General features: G+C 38.7%; 1 protein-coding gene across 1 annotated transcript; it reads left to right on the top strand.

Annotated features, from left to right (window-relative positions):
- Window positions 1-28: 28 nt before the first annotated feature.
- Window positions 29-17,101, top strand: Nol8 (nucleolar protein 8). The gene is made up of 10 exons (XM_089735517.1): window positions 29-998; window positions 1,539-1,663; window positions 2,621-2,734; window positions 11,600-11,713; window positions 12,459-12,545; window positions 12,747-12,947; window positions 13,051-13,262; window positions 14,238-14,530; window positions 15,511-15,735; window positions 16,870-17,101. Exons 1-10 carry the CDS (start codon window positions 812-814, stop codon window positions 17,043-17,045), a joined length of 1,734 nt encoding a protein of 577 aa, XP_089591643.1. The 5' UTR covers window positions 29-811; the 3' UTR covers window positions 17,046-17,101.
- The last annotated feature ends 89 nt before the right edge of the window (window positions 17,102-17,190 follow it).

The raw sequence follows: 17,190 nt of genomic DNA, 5'->3' as shown, positions 1-17,190 counted from the left end.
TTTTAGTTTCCATAGTCAATATTACTCTTCTTCAATCTTCATCTCATTTAGAGTTTAGAGACTTTAAAGTGCTTTTAGTCTTCACATTTAAATGTAATTCTCAGTTTATTTTGTAATCTATCCATAAATTTTTTGTTAAGTTACTATATTTTATACGGGGTGAATTAAAATTTCAAACTTTTAAACTTCTTACAATGTTTTAGTTGGCTTTTTATTTTATTTTTGAGCTTAAAATAAGTACTGCATTTACGCATTTTCGAATTTACAATACTAGTTTAACATATTTACATTTAAATAATTTGCCATATGACAAAATTAAATGTAATGACGACATTGATAATATTAAACATCTGATCTTTCACAAATTCATGATACTTATCTCCTCGCTTTCCCACCAAAGTCCACTGTAAAAGCCTCAATATATGACCACCATTTTACTGAAACTTTATTTCATTCATCTCGTTTCATTTAATTTCATTCCAAAGTCTCAAATTAATCAACTTCTCAATTCGCTTCAAATCATATATCATAAAACAGAATGTAAGAAATAAGACTTGCTTTAAAATAAATGTTTTATGGTGGAAAGATCAAACTCCAAATCAACCCTCCCCTTTTCTCATCTGGGATTGGGACCGGAATTGGCAGAGACCAGCCAGGTCATAAAACCTTTTAAAAAAAAAACTACATAGTCTCTGGTAGTATCTGTTTATAACCTTACTTTTGATATAAACATGGTACTGTACACATAAATATAAATTACGAATATTTAACAACTTCTCTCAGGTATTTTCAATGAAATTGTAAATTAAGCATGTCTCCAGGAACAAGATTATTTGTTAGTAATATTCCCGAAAACACAAGTGAAGATGAGTTACGATGTGCATTTTCAAAATTTGGTAAAGTGAACAGTTTAGATTTAAAGTGCAAAAGCTCTTTAGAAGAGAACAAAACTTTCGCTTTTATAACTCTAAGTGCTTCAAACTACGATATTGAGTCATGTATGTATTTAATTTCTAAATTAATTCAAACAAAATTTTAATTATGATATTTTGATTTTGAAATTATGATAGTTATGGATTTTTTAATTTTTTTGTTTTGCATAGATGGGTGGACGAACTCACAGCCCAACTGGTGTTAGTGGTTGCCGGAGTCCACAGACATCTACAACCTAAATGCGCCACCCACCGTGAAATATAAGTTCTAAGATATCAAGTATAGTTACAACGGCTGCCCCACCCTTCAAACCGAAATGCATTGCTGCTTCACGGCAGAAATAGGCAGGGTGGTGGTACGTGCGGACTCACAAGATGTCCTACCACCAGTAATTACGCAAATTATAATTTTGCGGGTTTGCTTTTTATTACATGATGTTATTCCTTCACTGTGGAAGTCAATCGTGAACATTTATTAAATACGTATTTCATTAGAAAATTTGATACCCGCCTGTGGGACTCGAACACCTGTGCAACGCAAGATACAAATGCACCAGAGGTCTTATCCTTAGGCCACGACAACTGTATTATAATTTTAATTTTAAGGTATAAAATGTTTTACATCTGAAGAGTTTAAGGGCAGCAGATTGTATGTAACTAGAGCTCGTGAAAGTTTTCTTGAAAGACTACAAAGAGAAAGGAATGAAGCACAAAGAAAGGAAACAGAAAAGGTACATTTCAGACTATCACTCGCAGCCATTACATTTTATGATTTCAGAAAATCTTCTATGATTATCTCTGACTTTCTTTTGATGAAGAAATATGGTGGTGATTTTCCTTAAGCTACTGCTACAATTTTTTTATCATTTGTATTTTCTCAATTGTCATCTGTATCTAATTATCCTATTTGAATTGCCTAATAATTATTCACAGTGTCAATAACTGTCCACAAAGCCCATATACGTTAGTCCTGATGACCAGTCTGTATCTATTTCGAAGTAGTCAGACCTAGCGTGGACAGTGGCTTTCTAGTCTAGTAAACTTATAGGCATGCATTAATTAATTAGTGTATTAATCAATTAATACTTCCACAGTGAAGGAATAACATTGTGTAATAAAAATCAAACCCACAAAATTGTAATTTGTGTAATTACTGGTGATAGGACCTCTTGCGAGTTAGCGCGGGTAGGTACCACCACCTTGCCTATTTTTGCCATGAAGCAGTAATGCGTTTTGGTTTCAAGGGTGGGGCAACCATTGTAACTATACTGAGACTTTAGAACTTATATCTCAAGGTGGGCTGTGGCATTTACATTGTAGATGTTTATGGGCTCCAATAACTATTTAACACCAAATGGGCTGTCAGCCCGTCCACCCACATGTGCAATAAAAAATAATAATTTGTGGTTATGAAATAACATCTATAAAAATTTATTTCTAATAAATCTAATAGGCAGGATTTAATTGTTGTAATATTATTGATTTGTGTTTAATGTTTATGTGTTTGTATTTCCTTTCCAAAAATAATACCCGTCTTTGTGAATCTCACTCCATATAGTCAAATACTCTAGACATGTAGTATTTTTCACAAGCTCTTCAGTAACACTCGTCAACCCACCTAAGCAATAAAAAATTTTAAAAAGTATTGCTAAAATGGTATTTTTCTTATGAAACGAAAATATTTTTAGGAACAGCAGCATGAGACTATACCCAACCAAAATCCAATCATTAATTTGAGTGAAAAATTGAATCCAAGAAAGAGAAAATTTGAAAGTCATGTAGTCAACACATACTCGGATACAGTAAGTCTTAATCACAAATTGGCTTTCATATGAAAACTGTGATCGCGATTGTCCATGTAGATTGCGGCAGTCACTTGAAAGAGCGTTTTTTAATTAAACCATATAACAACTAGTACATTATGATTCATTAAGCTAATGTTGCTACTACATGTAGAGTACAACTGTGATTAGTGTGATTTTATAATATTAGAATTTACCAGGACATTGCTAGCCATAGTTTTTGGGAGCAGTTTTTTATTTAAACTACATACTTATGCTTTCAGTAATGTGATTGTTATTCAAATGAGCTTTTAAAACATTTTACAACTTACAGGGAATAAATTTAATTAAAAAACATACACATTTAAAGTAAATGTACATGCCGCATCTTTAGAATTGATGTGGTGATTAGATGGTGATTAGAAGTGGCTTAATCCAAATTTTGGATTTTTTGGGAAACCCCAAAAATATACATAATTGGGGAATTGTTGATTTTTAATACTTTAAGCCTTAAAGCGCCTTAGATAAAGTTTAAAGTATGCGCTTGATTTAAAACAGATGGAAAGTGTACCTACTTTGTTCTAATTAAATTTTTTTATTATTTATTAACTGATATATTACATAATACATAAGTCATTCAGAGTATAAAACTCATTTTCTTAAAATTTTTAGTTAAGCCGCATCATTTCTGAAGGTGCATATGTAAATATAATTTAATAAATATTGCAATTATATTAGCAACACTAAATATAAAAATTACAGGAAAAGAAGCGGTTGGAAGCCATGAAGCAGAAAAGGCAAGAGTTTAAGCATAAACAAATGATAATCATTTCATTTTCTTATGTAATGGCGGTCCTTTTTGATTTCGCCAAAGTCAAGTTTTATAGAGTCTGTGGTTTTGGTTATGCTCAGATGTCTTTTGGTGTGGTTTGGATTCTTTTTTGTTGGGTGGGCTTCGTGATTGCACAAGGTCACATCAATTTTAATTATTATTATTTTACAAAGTAATCAACTGTTGAATTACTTACCTAAAACAGGACAAACAATATATGTATATATACATACATATATATATGTTACAGAACAGATTGTTAGAAGATTATTAAGGACAAACAACTTATAGTCTAATGTTATTCTGGTGAACATATTCACATAAAATATTTACAAAAGTTGTATGTACAAGGCTCAACAAAGATTTGAAATTCGTCGGTCTGGGGATAATGTCCGGTAGCACTTCGTAAAGGAAAGGTCTTCTAGAGCAGTTAAAGAAAATGTGTTCTGCTGATCCCTCGTCGAGCCCACACTCACAGAGGGAGCTATCCTTGACCCTTAATTTAGCTTGGTGAACCAGGGTACAAGCATGACCTAATCTTAACCTACATATTGTGGACGTGACTCTCTTGTTGGCTTTCCTATATTTAAAAACCAAGGCTGAACGAGCAACGAGTCTTGAACATCCGCGTAATGGTTACCTTTAATGCATTTCAAAAGGTTCCACGCTTCATTCCAGCGCGACATGAGATCGACCTTGGCTAGAGACGTTAGATCTTGTGCATAGGTTGTGTAATGAGTATCACTACCTATTGTCGTGGCATCCTTAGCACACTGATCAGCACCCTCATTACCCACTATACCGCTATGTCCCGGGATCCAAGCTAGGGTGACTTTTATGCCAGACACGTGACACCGAAAAAGAATTTCTTTAATTTTCAGAACAACAAGGAGCTTTGACTTGGATCTGAGTTGGTGTGCAAGGATTGCCTGTAGACAGCTTCTAGAGTCAGTGAATATCACTGTGTTGTGTAGCTTATGTGATTCTATATACATCAGGGCTTCAAGGATAGCTAGCGCCTCTCCTGTAAAAACCGAGGCTTGAGGGGGACACTTAAAGTTTAAAATGATTTTGTACTCCGGTATCCAGACAGCGAAGCCTACACAGCCGTCAGCTTTTATTTTTGATGCGTCAGTGAACATAGTATGCCAACCGTTCCATTTACTATTGACGACAGAGTTAAAGGACAATGCCCATTTTCTATGGGCGTTTGGGCCCCTAAAAAAAGTTGTCGCGTCATGATGGTTTTAACTTATTTTGATAGACAAAGAAATGTCGTGTCATATTCAGAAAATTATTTTTATATTCTCACCCAGGTTTAAGAGAAATCTGTTTTTTTCTGCAGCTAAAATTAAGTTGTTAATTGTTTTTTTCGAAATCAATAATCGCTTTCATCATTATTTACAGTATTAAATAAGTTAATTGTGGTTAATGTTGCTAGAAATAAGCCCTTACGTACATTTTATTTTTATTATATCCTCATAATAATAATAAAATGAAATGAAAATCCGGAAGCCGACAACGATATTGTTGTTTTTAAATTCGCCAATAAGCAGACAAAAAGAGCCTAGTCTGTCGTAGTTACATTTATATTTTTTTTTCAATAAGAAGCTGGTGTATCTCTTTTTATTGCTTTTTGGGAGTTTTGACGTCAACTCGATGAATAGCACATTGAGTGAGCGTGAATTTCCGAAGACCTTTTATCTTGAAAAAAAAAAAAAAAAACAGTCACTGCTATGTTAGCCACAGTTTTATTCCAATGCCCCAATAATCGTGAACAAAGTTTATTGACGTTTAATACACAAAACAACACCCAATCTGTATATTAAAACATCACAATAAACTATTAAAAAAACATTTAAATAAAACTTCATATAATAAAAATAGAGTAATGGTAGGCCACTGAGATTTTTACTAATGGAATCAATAATATCTAAAAATATTAAATAATTCATGGTTTTAAGTAATAATTATTATTACAATATATAAATATTGAATTGAACAAAAATAAACTAAAAAGTCTGTGAATTATAACCGTTAGCTATTTTTTTTTAATTTGTTGTTCAAGTCACAGACAACTCTTTCGTTTGGCAGCTTAAAGGTTTACTATAAGGCTTTATGGGCTAAGCCCTTTGCCTATTGACGAATTTAAAAACTATGGCTCTCAGTTTTGGGATGGTATCAAATAAGTAATTTATTTTTTTGTAAAACAATGCCAGGTTGAAAGAAATGTTGACACATAAACTAAACAACGTGAAAAAATAAGGCATAGTTTTTCAAGTACAAATAGTTTTGACATAAAGTTGGCCCACTTTTGGGCATTGTCCTTTGGCGTTTGCACCGGGGTCGTCTTTGTTTATTCCGATATGATGGGGGGTTGATTGCTTCCCGCTTCCGTAGGTTTAACCCGCGATTCCCTACAAGTGACCCCTGGGTGGTGCTAAACGGGAGCCGAATACATAATCGGTGGTAGGACTTGTCCGACTGGCTGGCGACCATCCTCCAACTAGAGTCCGCCGCCAAATAGCCTAGCTGTGTTCCGGCGTGTGGGTTGGAGAGCCAGTTCTATTCCTTCCCTTCCCTCTTCCTTGTTGGGGGTGAGTCTTGATGATACCTGGAACATGCGGAGCAGACGTGTGTGCGAGCTTGCGGGACGTGATTGTTCGACGGGGGTATAGGGAGACCTAGTGAAACGGTTTTCGCCGCCGCCCGCCGGTCAGTAGGGGACCTGAACTCGGGTGTCACTACTAAACTCCGCCCCGGGAAGCTGTCCCGCCAACCGGTGTAAAATCCTGTCGTGCGGTCGTCGTGCCGGAGTCGGAGACCGGAGTGGATCCCGGCGATCGTACGCAGGGTGGACTGGGGGCCCTTCCATGCCCTGCGTCGGTCTTTCACGCAACCCGTGATCGACCACACACTATGTTCCGCGCTTTATTCAGGTGTTGTCATGATTTCACTTCCAACATCCTACCTCACCCTATCCCACTCTCCAAAAAAAACAACATGAAAATCAGAAAAAGAAAAAGGGTTACATCGGCGATCCCCTATTCCACATTTAATGTGGATTTCAGCAATGTCAGGGGCCTTCATAGTAACCTTGACGCCGTACACCACTACCTTGAGACGGCGCAGCCTGCCCTGCTTTTTTTTAACGGAGACGCAGATATCTGCTCCGGACGATACCTCATACCTTGAATACCCCGGCTACGTATTGGAGCACAACTTCCTGCGTAAAGCCGGGGTGTGCGTATTCGTCCGGGCTGATGTCTGTTGTCGCCGTCTTCGGGGCCTCGAACAACGGGACCTGTCCCTCTTGTGGCTGCGCGTAGATCACGGGGGCTGTATCCGAATCTACGCGTGCCTGTACAGGTCCCACAGCAGTGACGCAGGTTCAGCTCTTTTTGAGCATGTGCAAGAGGGGACTAACCGCGTGCTTGAGCAGTACCCATCTGCGGAGGTGGTGGTTCTTGGAGACTTTAACGCTCACCACCAAGAGTGGTTGGGGTCCAGAACCACTGACCTCCCGGGTCGGACTGCCTACGATTTCACCTTGGCCTACGGCTTCTCCCAGCTGGTGACACAGCCCACCCGTGTCCCAGATATCGAGGGGCACGAGCCGTCTTTGTTGGACCTTGTGCTGACCACAGATCCGGCCGGATACAGTGTGGTGGTCGACGGTCCGCTTGGATCGTCTGATCACTGCCTTATTCGTGCTGCCGTACCACTCTCTCGTCCTGGTCGTCGAACGACGACCGGGTATCGAAGAGTTTGGCGGTATATGTCAGCAGATTGGGATGGATTGCGTGAATTTTACGCATCCTACCCATGGGGGCGGTTCTGCTTTTCTTCTACTGATCCTGACGTCTGTGCGGACCGTCTTAAAGACGTGGTGCTTCAGGGGATGGAATTGTTTATTCCCTCCTCTGAAGTGCCCGTTGGGGGTCGCAGCAGACCCTGGTATAACAATGCCAGTAGGGATGCTGCACACCTTGCGCGGTCCGCATACGCGGCATGGGTTGACGCCAGGAGACGTCAGGACCCTAACATCTCAGAGGAAAGGCGGAAATATAACGCCGCTTCCAGGTCCTACAAGAAGGTTATTGCCAGGGCGAAGTCGGAGCACGTTGCTAGAATTGGCGAGCGAGTAAAGAGCTATCCCTCTGGGAACCGTGCTTTTTGGTCGCTCGCCAAAGCTGCAGAAGGAAACTTTTGCAGGTCTAGTCTCCCACCACTACGCAAGTCCGATGACAGTCTAGCCCATAGTGCGAAAGAGAAGGCTGACCTTCTGGTCAAACTCTTCGCCTCGAACTCGACTGTGGACGACGGGGGTGCCACACCACCGAACATCCCCCGGTGTGATAGTTCCCTGCCGGAGATCTGCTTTACACAGTGTGCAGTCAGGCGGGAACTCCGACTCCTGGACGTCCATAAGTCGAGTGGGCCAGACGGCATCCCTGCAGTGGTTCTGAAAACGTGCGCCCCTGAGCTGACGCCTGCGCTAACGCGTCTGTATCGCCTCTCTTATTGCGCTAACAGGGTTCCGTCTTCATGGAAGACCGCCCACGTCCACCCTATCCCCAAGAAGGGTGACCGGTCGGATCCATCGAGCTATAGGCCTATCGCGATAACTTCTTTGCTTTCCAAGGTGATGGAGCGAATAATAAATATACAACTCCTAAAGTATCTTGAAGATCGCCAGCTGATCAGTGACCGACAGTACGGTTTCCGTCACGGTCGCTCAGCTGGCGATCTTCTTGTATACCTTACTCACAGGTGGGCTGAAGCCTTGGAAGGCAAGGGCGAGGCTCTTGCTGTGAGCCTTGATATCGCGAAGGCCTTCGACAGGGTCTGGCATAGGGCACTTCTGTCGAAGCCACCATCTTACGGAATCCCCGAGGGTCTCTGCAAGTGGACCGCTAGCTTTTTGGATGGGCGGAGCATCACGGTCGTTGTAGACGGTGACCGTTCTGATACCATGACCATTAACGCTGGCTTTCCACAAGGTTCGGTGCTCTCCCCCACGCTTTTCATCCTGTAAATCAATGACATGCTGTCTATTGATGGCATGCATTGCTATGCGGATGACAGCACGGGGGATGCGCGATAGATATATCGGCCATCAGAGTCTCTCTCGGAGCGTGGTGCAAGAGAGACGATCAAAACTTGTGTCTGAAGTGGAGAACTCTCTGGGGCGAGTCTCCAAATGGGATGAATCGAACTTAGTTCAATTCAACCCGTTGAAGACACAGGTTTGCGCGTTCACTGCGAAGAAGGACCCCTTTGTCATGGCGCCGCAATTCCAAGGAGTATCCCTGCAACCTTCCGAGAGTATCGGGATACTTGAGGTCGACATTTCGAGCGATGTCCAGTTTCGGGGTCATTTGGAAGGCAAAGCCAAGTTGGCGTCCAAAATGCTGGGAGTCCTCAACAGAGCGAAGCGGTACTTCACGCCTGGACAAAGACTTTTGCTTTATAAAGCACAAGTCCGGCCTCGCGTGGAGTACTGCTCCCATCTCTGGGCCGGGGCTCCCAAATACCAGCTTCTTCTATTTGACTCCATACAGAGGAGGGCCGTTCGGATTGTCGATAATCCCATTCTCACGGATCGTTTGGAACCTCTGGGTCTGCGGAGGGACTTCGGTTCCCTCTGTATTTTGTACCGTATGTTCCACGGGGAGTGCTCTGAGGAATTGTTCGAGATGATACCGGCATCTCGTTTTTACCATCGCGCCGCCCGCCACCGGAGTAGAGTTCATCCATACTACCTGGAGCCACTGCGGTCATCCACAGTGCGTTTCCAGAGGTCTTTTTTGCCACGTACCATCCGGCTATGGAATGAGCTCCCTTCCACGGTGTTTCCCGAGCGCTATGACATGTCCTTCTTCAACCGAGGCTTGTGGAGAGTAATAAGCGGTAGGCAGCGGCTTGGCTCTGCCCTTGGCATTGCTGAAGTCCATGGGCGACGGTAACCACTCACCATCAGGTGCGCCGTATGCTCGTCTGCCGAAAAAGGCAATAAAAAAAAAAAAATTTAGAACGATGTCTGGTCGGTATAGAATTGCATTATAAGGTGTGAGGAATAATGGATTTAACCTACATTGATAGATGGGACAGGGGAGGCTGATAAACTTAACAAAACTGGTGAAGAGGCATGGGTGGGACTTATGATTCCAGTAACTGTTGAAATAGATGTGTTCCGAAAGAGTATGTAACTTTGAAATAAGGGGGTGGTTAGAAAGCTGAAAATTTTTGTAAATGAATCTGTCCGATAAGTATTGTCTCCTCATGTGCAAGGGGGGTTCTGCACATTCAACCTGAAGGGCGTTGATGGGGGAAGACTTCATTGCTCCTATTATGATACGTAGGCACTTTGATTGGATCCTGTCCAAGGAGGTTAAAGCAGACTTATTGCAAGGTTCTAGAATGTGAGTGCCATAATCAAAATGGCTGCGAATCAAGGCGTTATATAACAATTATTCAGTGTCAATAACTGTCCACAAAGCCCATATACGTTAGTCCTGATGACCAGTCTGTATCTATTTCGAAGTAGTCAGACCTAGCGTAAACAATAGCTTAGACAACTTTGTTTCATGATGGGCAGTGGCTTTCTGGGCTTATAAGCTGTGGTAACTGAATAACATAAGATGAACTGTAAAGTTATATGCGTAGTTAATGCATTAATTAATTAGTTTATTAATCAATGAATACTTCCACAGTGAAGGAATAACATTGTGTAATAAAAATCAAACCCACAAATTGTAATTTGCGTAATTACTGGTGGTAGGACCTCTTGCGAGTCAGCGCGGGTAGGTACCACCACCCTGCCTATTTTTGCCGTGAAGCAGTAATGCGTTTTGGTTTCAAGGGTGGGGCAACCGTTGTATAGTAAGCGGCACGTAAGTTGGCAAGGTTTTGGTGTAGTGGGGGTAATGTTGCGCATAGTGCACATTGCAACAAAAAAATGGTCACTTTTATGCCCGCATATAATTTAATTTTATTTTATAACATTTTTTATATAATATATTTTTAAGTATATGTAAGCCATAATTTATTTTAAGCCTGTGTGCTTAGAAAAAAGTTAAAGAAAAGAGAGGAAAAGTTAAGAAGTATAATTAAAAAAATATACTTAATATTAAAAATTATGTGTCGCCGTCGTCACTATCATTTACTAATAGTGCTACCCCTTGGATAAAATTTATGGTAGCACCTGAGCTGGTAGAAGGAGTTGGCTCCTCATCGTCGACATAACGAAGAGTTTCTGTCGTCACTGGCGTAAATAATAAAACGCTCAGTGACTGAATCGACTATATGGTCATTGGTATTTGGTCCTGGCATTGCAAACAAACTTAAAACAATAACACTCGTAACAAAAACTAAATTTAAAACAATAATAACAATTCGTAACAAAAACTCAATATAAATAAAGGGTTCCTACAACTTTGTAGGCACATGTGTAACCGGGAGCGAACGGAACGTGGACGCGGTGCGGGAGGGGAGGGTCGACTGACTCACCAATCTCGCGTTCGGAACGGTGCTACGTCTTTCCCCGCGTCCCGCTTGACAACCAAAGAGACCTAAAAAACGACTTCTGCGCATCTAGCGACTCTTGCCAAGTTACGTGCCGGGGACTATAACTATACTGAGACTTTAGAACTTATATCTCAAGGCGGGCTGTGGCATTTACATTGTAGATGTCTATGGGCTCCAATAACCACTTAATAACAAGTGGGCTGTGAGCCCGTCCACCCACATGTGTAATAAAAAATAATAATTTGTGGTTATGAAATAACATCTATAAAAATTTATTTCTAATAAATCTAATAGGCAGGATTTAATTGTTGTAATATTATTGATTTGTGTTTAATGTTTATGTGTTTGTATTTCATTTCCAAAAATAATACCCGTCTTTGTGAATCTCACTTCGTATAGTCAAATACTCTAGACATGTAGTATTTTTCACAAGCTCGTAACGCTCGTCCACCCACCTAAGCAATAAAAAAAATAAAAAGTATTGCTAAAATGGTATTTTTCTTATGAAACGAAAATATTTTTAGGAACAGCAGCATGAGACTATACCCAACCAAAATCCAATCATTAATTTGAGTGAAAAATTGAATCCAAGAAAGAGAAAATTTGAAAGTCATGTAGTCAACACATACTCGGATACAGTAAGTCTTAATCACCAATTGGCTTTTATATGAAAACTGTGATCACGATTGTCCATGTAGATTGCGGCAGACACTTGAAAGAGCGTTTTTTAATTAAACCATATAACAACTAGTACATTATGATTCATTAAGCTAATGTTGCTACTACATGTAGAGTACAACTGTGATTATTATGATTTTATAATATTAGAATTTACCAGGACATTGCTAGTCATAGTTTTTGGGAGCAGTTTTTTATTTAAACTACATACTTATGCTTTCAGTAATGTGATTGCTATTCAAATGAGCTTTTAAAACATTTTACAACTTACAGGGAATAAATTTAATTAAAAAACATACACATTTAAATTAAATGTACATGTCGCATCTTTAGAATTGAAGTGGTGATTAGATGGTGATTAGAAGTGGCTTTATCCAAATTTTGGATTTTTTGGGAAACCCCATAAATATAATTGGGGAATTCTCAGATTTGATTTTTAATACTTTAAGCCGTAAAGCGCCTTACATAAAGTTTAAAGTATGCGCTTGATTTAAAACAGATGGAAAGTGTACCTACTTTGTTCTTATCTAAAAATTTTAATTTATTAACTGATATATTTACATAATACATAAGTCATTCAGAGTATAAAACTAATTTTCTTAAAATTTTTAGTTAAGCCGCTTCATTTCTGAAGGTGCGATGTATGTAAATATAATTTAATAAATATTGCAATTATATTAGCAACACTAAATATAAAAATTACAGGAAAAGAAGCGGTTGGAAGCCATGAAGCAGAAAAGGCAAGAGTTTAAGCAAAAACAAATGATAATCAAAACTGGGCTTTCTGCAGTGGTAGGTTAATCACTAATGAAGTATAAACCTCTATAAATTATCTTAATTAATTTACTCAAATCCTTAAAGCGTAGTTGCTCATTTTCACAATACACATACTGTTTAGAAGATTGAGTGAATGTTATAAATCTGAGTTCCAATTTTATGATTTTCATGAAATATTAATTAATTTTATTTTCGTTTTAACTCTTTTTTAAACAGGATAAACTACCAAACAAAAAAGTGAAATTTTCCGATGAAGATAGTTCTATTTTGGTTAATGATGGAAAAACACATGAAAAAAAGTTGGGACACCCACCTGAAAATAAAAATTATTTGTTTGATGATGAAGATGATGATGATGGTCAGGAGCATATCAACTTTGAAATAAAAAAACAGTTTGAAGGAAAAAGAGGACAAATGGTAATATTGAGCTTTAAAATTCATTTTCAATTCTATCTAAATTGAATGTTTTACTGTGAATTTCATTTATTTTATGTATAGTTTAAAAATATAACTTTTTTAGGTTCTGGATCTACAATCAAGATACAAATCAGATAAACGTTTCACATTAGATGAGAGATTTGTTGATGACGAAACAATTGGTGAAAAAACTAAAGATGAAGAAGTGGAGTTATCACAAGTTGACGAGAAAACAAAGCAGTTAAACATTTTACAAAATGTCCTTGGTGTTACTCTTAAAAGTAAAGAACCTGAACAAGATAGTCAGAAAACAAAGTGAGTATTGTCTGTAAATTTACCAAAAACATAAGAAAATTATTACAGTAAAATAAAAACTTACAAATATGGCTTAAAGTGGCAAGAACAGATACTCTTTGTTGCATGATATTGCTTAACGAGGGCACGCACTTAATATAAAATAATATTAAGTGATTACCCGACATTTTAAGATGACATCATGCCATTTGAAATCGTCGTGGCCTAAAGGATAAGACGTCCGGTGCATTCGTGTGCACTGGTGCTCAAATCCCAGGCGGGTATCAATTTTACTAATGAAATACGTACTCAACAAATGTTCACGATTGACTTCCACGGTGAAGGAATAACGTCGTATAATAAAAATCAAACCCGCAACAAATATAATTTGCGTAATTACTGCTGGTAGGACCTCTCGGGGGTCCGCGCGGGTAGGTTCCACCACCCTGCCTATTTTTGCCGTGAAGCAGTAATTCGTTTCGGTTTGAAGCGTGGGGCAGCCGTTGTAACTATATTGAGGTCTTAGAACTTATATCAAGGTGGGTGACGCATTTACGTTGTAGATGTGTATGGGCTCCAGTAACCACTTAACACCCGGTGGGCTATGAGATCGTCCATCCATCTAGGCTATAAAATTTTTTTATTAAGATGACATCATGCCATGTGTAAGGTGAAAGCATAAATTGTCATTGTCATTTCTCATTGTTTACATAAAAAAAAAAAATATTTTTTATTGCTTAGATGTGTGGACGAGCTCACAGCCCACCTGGTGTTATGTGGTTACTGGAGCCCATAGACATCTACTACGTAAATGCGCCACCCACCAAAAATCATACAACTGCTTCAATAGAAATAAAAATAGGTTGGACGATTCGTTACCTTTGCTGACGCAAAATAAGTTTTGCAGCAGCACACAATATAGGTACACAAGCCTAGTCAGGATAAGATATCTTTTAGCCTACAATTCTTCTCGTACTAATGACCAATTTATTTCAGGCCAAAATTAGGAATGTTGAGATTTGATCCTCTTCAACCAAGTCACGCAAAATTTTTAATGCAGCAAGCCGAAGATGTAAAAATTGAACCAGTGAATAAAAAAAAAAAGAAAAAGGACAAGCTGAATGAGAATCAAAATAAACAAGAACATTTAGAACAATCACAAGAGAACAAGATAGAAGTGTCTAAGGAAACCTTCTATAAAGTTAGCGAAACACTGAAAGAGACTATTGCACAACCTAAAACATTTAGCTTGAGAAGTTTGTTCACTAAAGATGCAGAACAAGATGAAGGTATTTTACTGTGAACTTTTTTTTATCTAGTGTTACGAGCTGGGGTTTGGGATAAATAAAATTTCACCACAGTACAACTAAAAACTGTATTCACCTAAACTTAGAACTAAACTCACTTAGAACACTTAAAACATTTCACAAACACTTTAAAATTCTCAATTCGCTTCTTCCGCTTCGCTTCAGGTTATCCGTTCGCGGTTTCTTTTCGAGTAGTTCTTTTTTTTTTTTTTATTGCCTTTGTTGGCAGACGGGCATACGGCCCACCTGATGTTGAGTGGTTACCGTCGCCCATGGACTTCAGCAATGCCAGGGGCAGAGCCAAGCCGCTGCCTACCGCTTAATACTCTCCACAAGCCTCGTTTGAAGAAGGACATGTCATAGCGCTCGGGAAACACCGTGGAGGGGAGCTCATTCCATAGCCGGATGGTACGTGGCAAAAAAGATCTCTGGAAACGCACTGTGGATGACCGCAGTGGCTCCAGGTAGTATGGATGAACTCTACTCCGGTGGCGGGCGGTGCGATGGTAAAAACGAGATGCTGGTATCATCTCGAACAATTCCTCAGAGCACTCCCCATGGAACATACGGTATAAAATACAGAGGGAACCGAAGTCCCTCCGCAAACCCAGAGGCTCCAAACGATTTTCCGATCCGATTACTGACTGACTGCGTGCCATCCCTGCAACGCTTTTATAGCCGATACCACATCCCTAGAATTATCGAGAATATTTCACACAAGTCGAGCATTTTCGATGCGTTTTTTCCGCTATTTGACAATAGATGGCGTTGTACTTCTCGAGTGTTCTGGGTCCTACTAGATCCTTTGATATTCGTTCGACTATTCGGCGATAGATGGCGTTACTCTTGCCGGCGTAACAATAGTAAATTAATAGAACAAGATTTTTTTATTTTTAGAAATAAGTTTACTAACTTAATTTTATTACTTTTAATAACCTAAAAAAACAACACTTGTTTTACAGCACCTCAACAAGAAACAGAATATATACCACTTGATGTTCCAAAGAAGAAAAAAGGGAATCCTTTAGACCCTGGAGAAAAGAATCCATTTATTTATGATTCATCAGATTCGGAACACGAAGAAGAGGTGAATGAGAAGGAAACTGAGTCATTGCCTGTGCCCACAGAAGCTAAAGCTGTTTGGAAAGAAAATCTATTCTTCACAAAGCAAGATCAACGACTGCTAGGTACCAATATGAGATGAAATATAATACCTTTTTATCTATGATATAAATATATGATGTTCCAGAAATCGAAAACAATCACTACTTGCTACTTTAATATAAGCAGAAAACAATACTAATTTGTAAACCTAAGTTTTCTTTTATCACTTTCATAATTCGTCTCATAGATACCAATTTTGTTTACATTGCTTTTTAAATAGCGTTAAAAAGAAGGACAACACTATAGAAAGGAACTAGGTACATTATCGTATTTTCTCAATACACAAAAGGTTTTAAAATATTAATTTGAACTATTCTCTTTTTTCATTGATGTGATGTTGATCACATAAGCCTGTGCATCATTGAAATTAAACCATTATATTTGTTTTCGTTTGTATTATACTTTGTCATTTGTATAGAAAAATAAAGTGAAATACTGGAATGAACCGTTGATCGATCGGTGTTGGCGGATAAATAATCAGTGCAGTAGTACCGATAGAGTTGCTACTGTTAACCATTTCCAAGCCTCGAATTTTTCCTTCCACTTACTTATTTCCTTAGTTTTGGTTTATGTTTTGAATATTTTTTTATTACTAAGCTTTAGTACTTGGCAGCAGCGTTTCTGTAAAACCTTGCCTAATATAAGTCCAGCGACTGTAACTACTATGCACATACCTACCATTTAACGGCCGTCTGGTGTAGTGGTAAGTGACATGGTCACTACACGATGCGGTCGCGGGTTCTAATCCCGCCAAGGGAAGATATTTGTATGAAAAAATGTATTTTCCAGGGTTATGAATGTTTATTAAAATATATGTATGTGTATAATAAAAATCTTACATTTATTTCCGTTATCTGGTACCTGTAACACAAGCTCTTTACGAACTTACCACGGGACCAGTTAACGAGGCGTGATTGATGCAGCCCATGTGATATGGAATTTCGAAACGGTCGTAGTTTACAAAAACCACAACACTTTTTAAGTATCATGAGTGGACTAATGATGGAATAATGGATATGCTAATTTAAACGCCTAACGGTTTTAACGGGTGTTCAGGAAACCGGCAGAACCGTGGCACTAATCTATGGCCTGCAGTATTAACATCATCATCGTAGTGCCTAAAACCGTGATTACAATGCAAATAATTATCTTTTCAGATGGTTTGAAATTCTTTAATACAACTGGAGACGCAGAAGGTCAAAAAGATAGAAGAGAGCTTAAATCATTGATGAAGAGACGAATTTACAACAAAGAGAGGAAAAATCAAATGTTCCACAAGAAAATTGGTGGTAGAAGAAAAACTATGAAGAAATCCTATAGAAAAAAAAACTAGTGACCAAGTGTAACTCAAATAAAATTTACAAATAAAGAAAGATAATTCTAATTAAATCAGTTTTTTTTTAAATACCGAAGTACTTAAACATTATGGACCTACCTAACTTTTGAAACAAGAGCTATATTAGATCTTACGACATAGA

This window comes from Bombyx mandarina, chromosome 19 (assembly GCF_030267445.1).
Source record: "Bombyx mandarina strain Sakado chromosome 19, ASM3026744v2".
Lineage (NCBI taxonomy): Eukaryota > Metazoa > Arthropoda > Insecta > Lepidoptera > Bombycidae > Bombyx > Bombyx mandarina.
The sequence above is the reverse complement of the archived record's forward strand: the minus strand, read 5'-3'. Positions and strand labels throughout refer to the sequence as shown.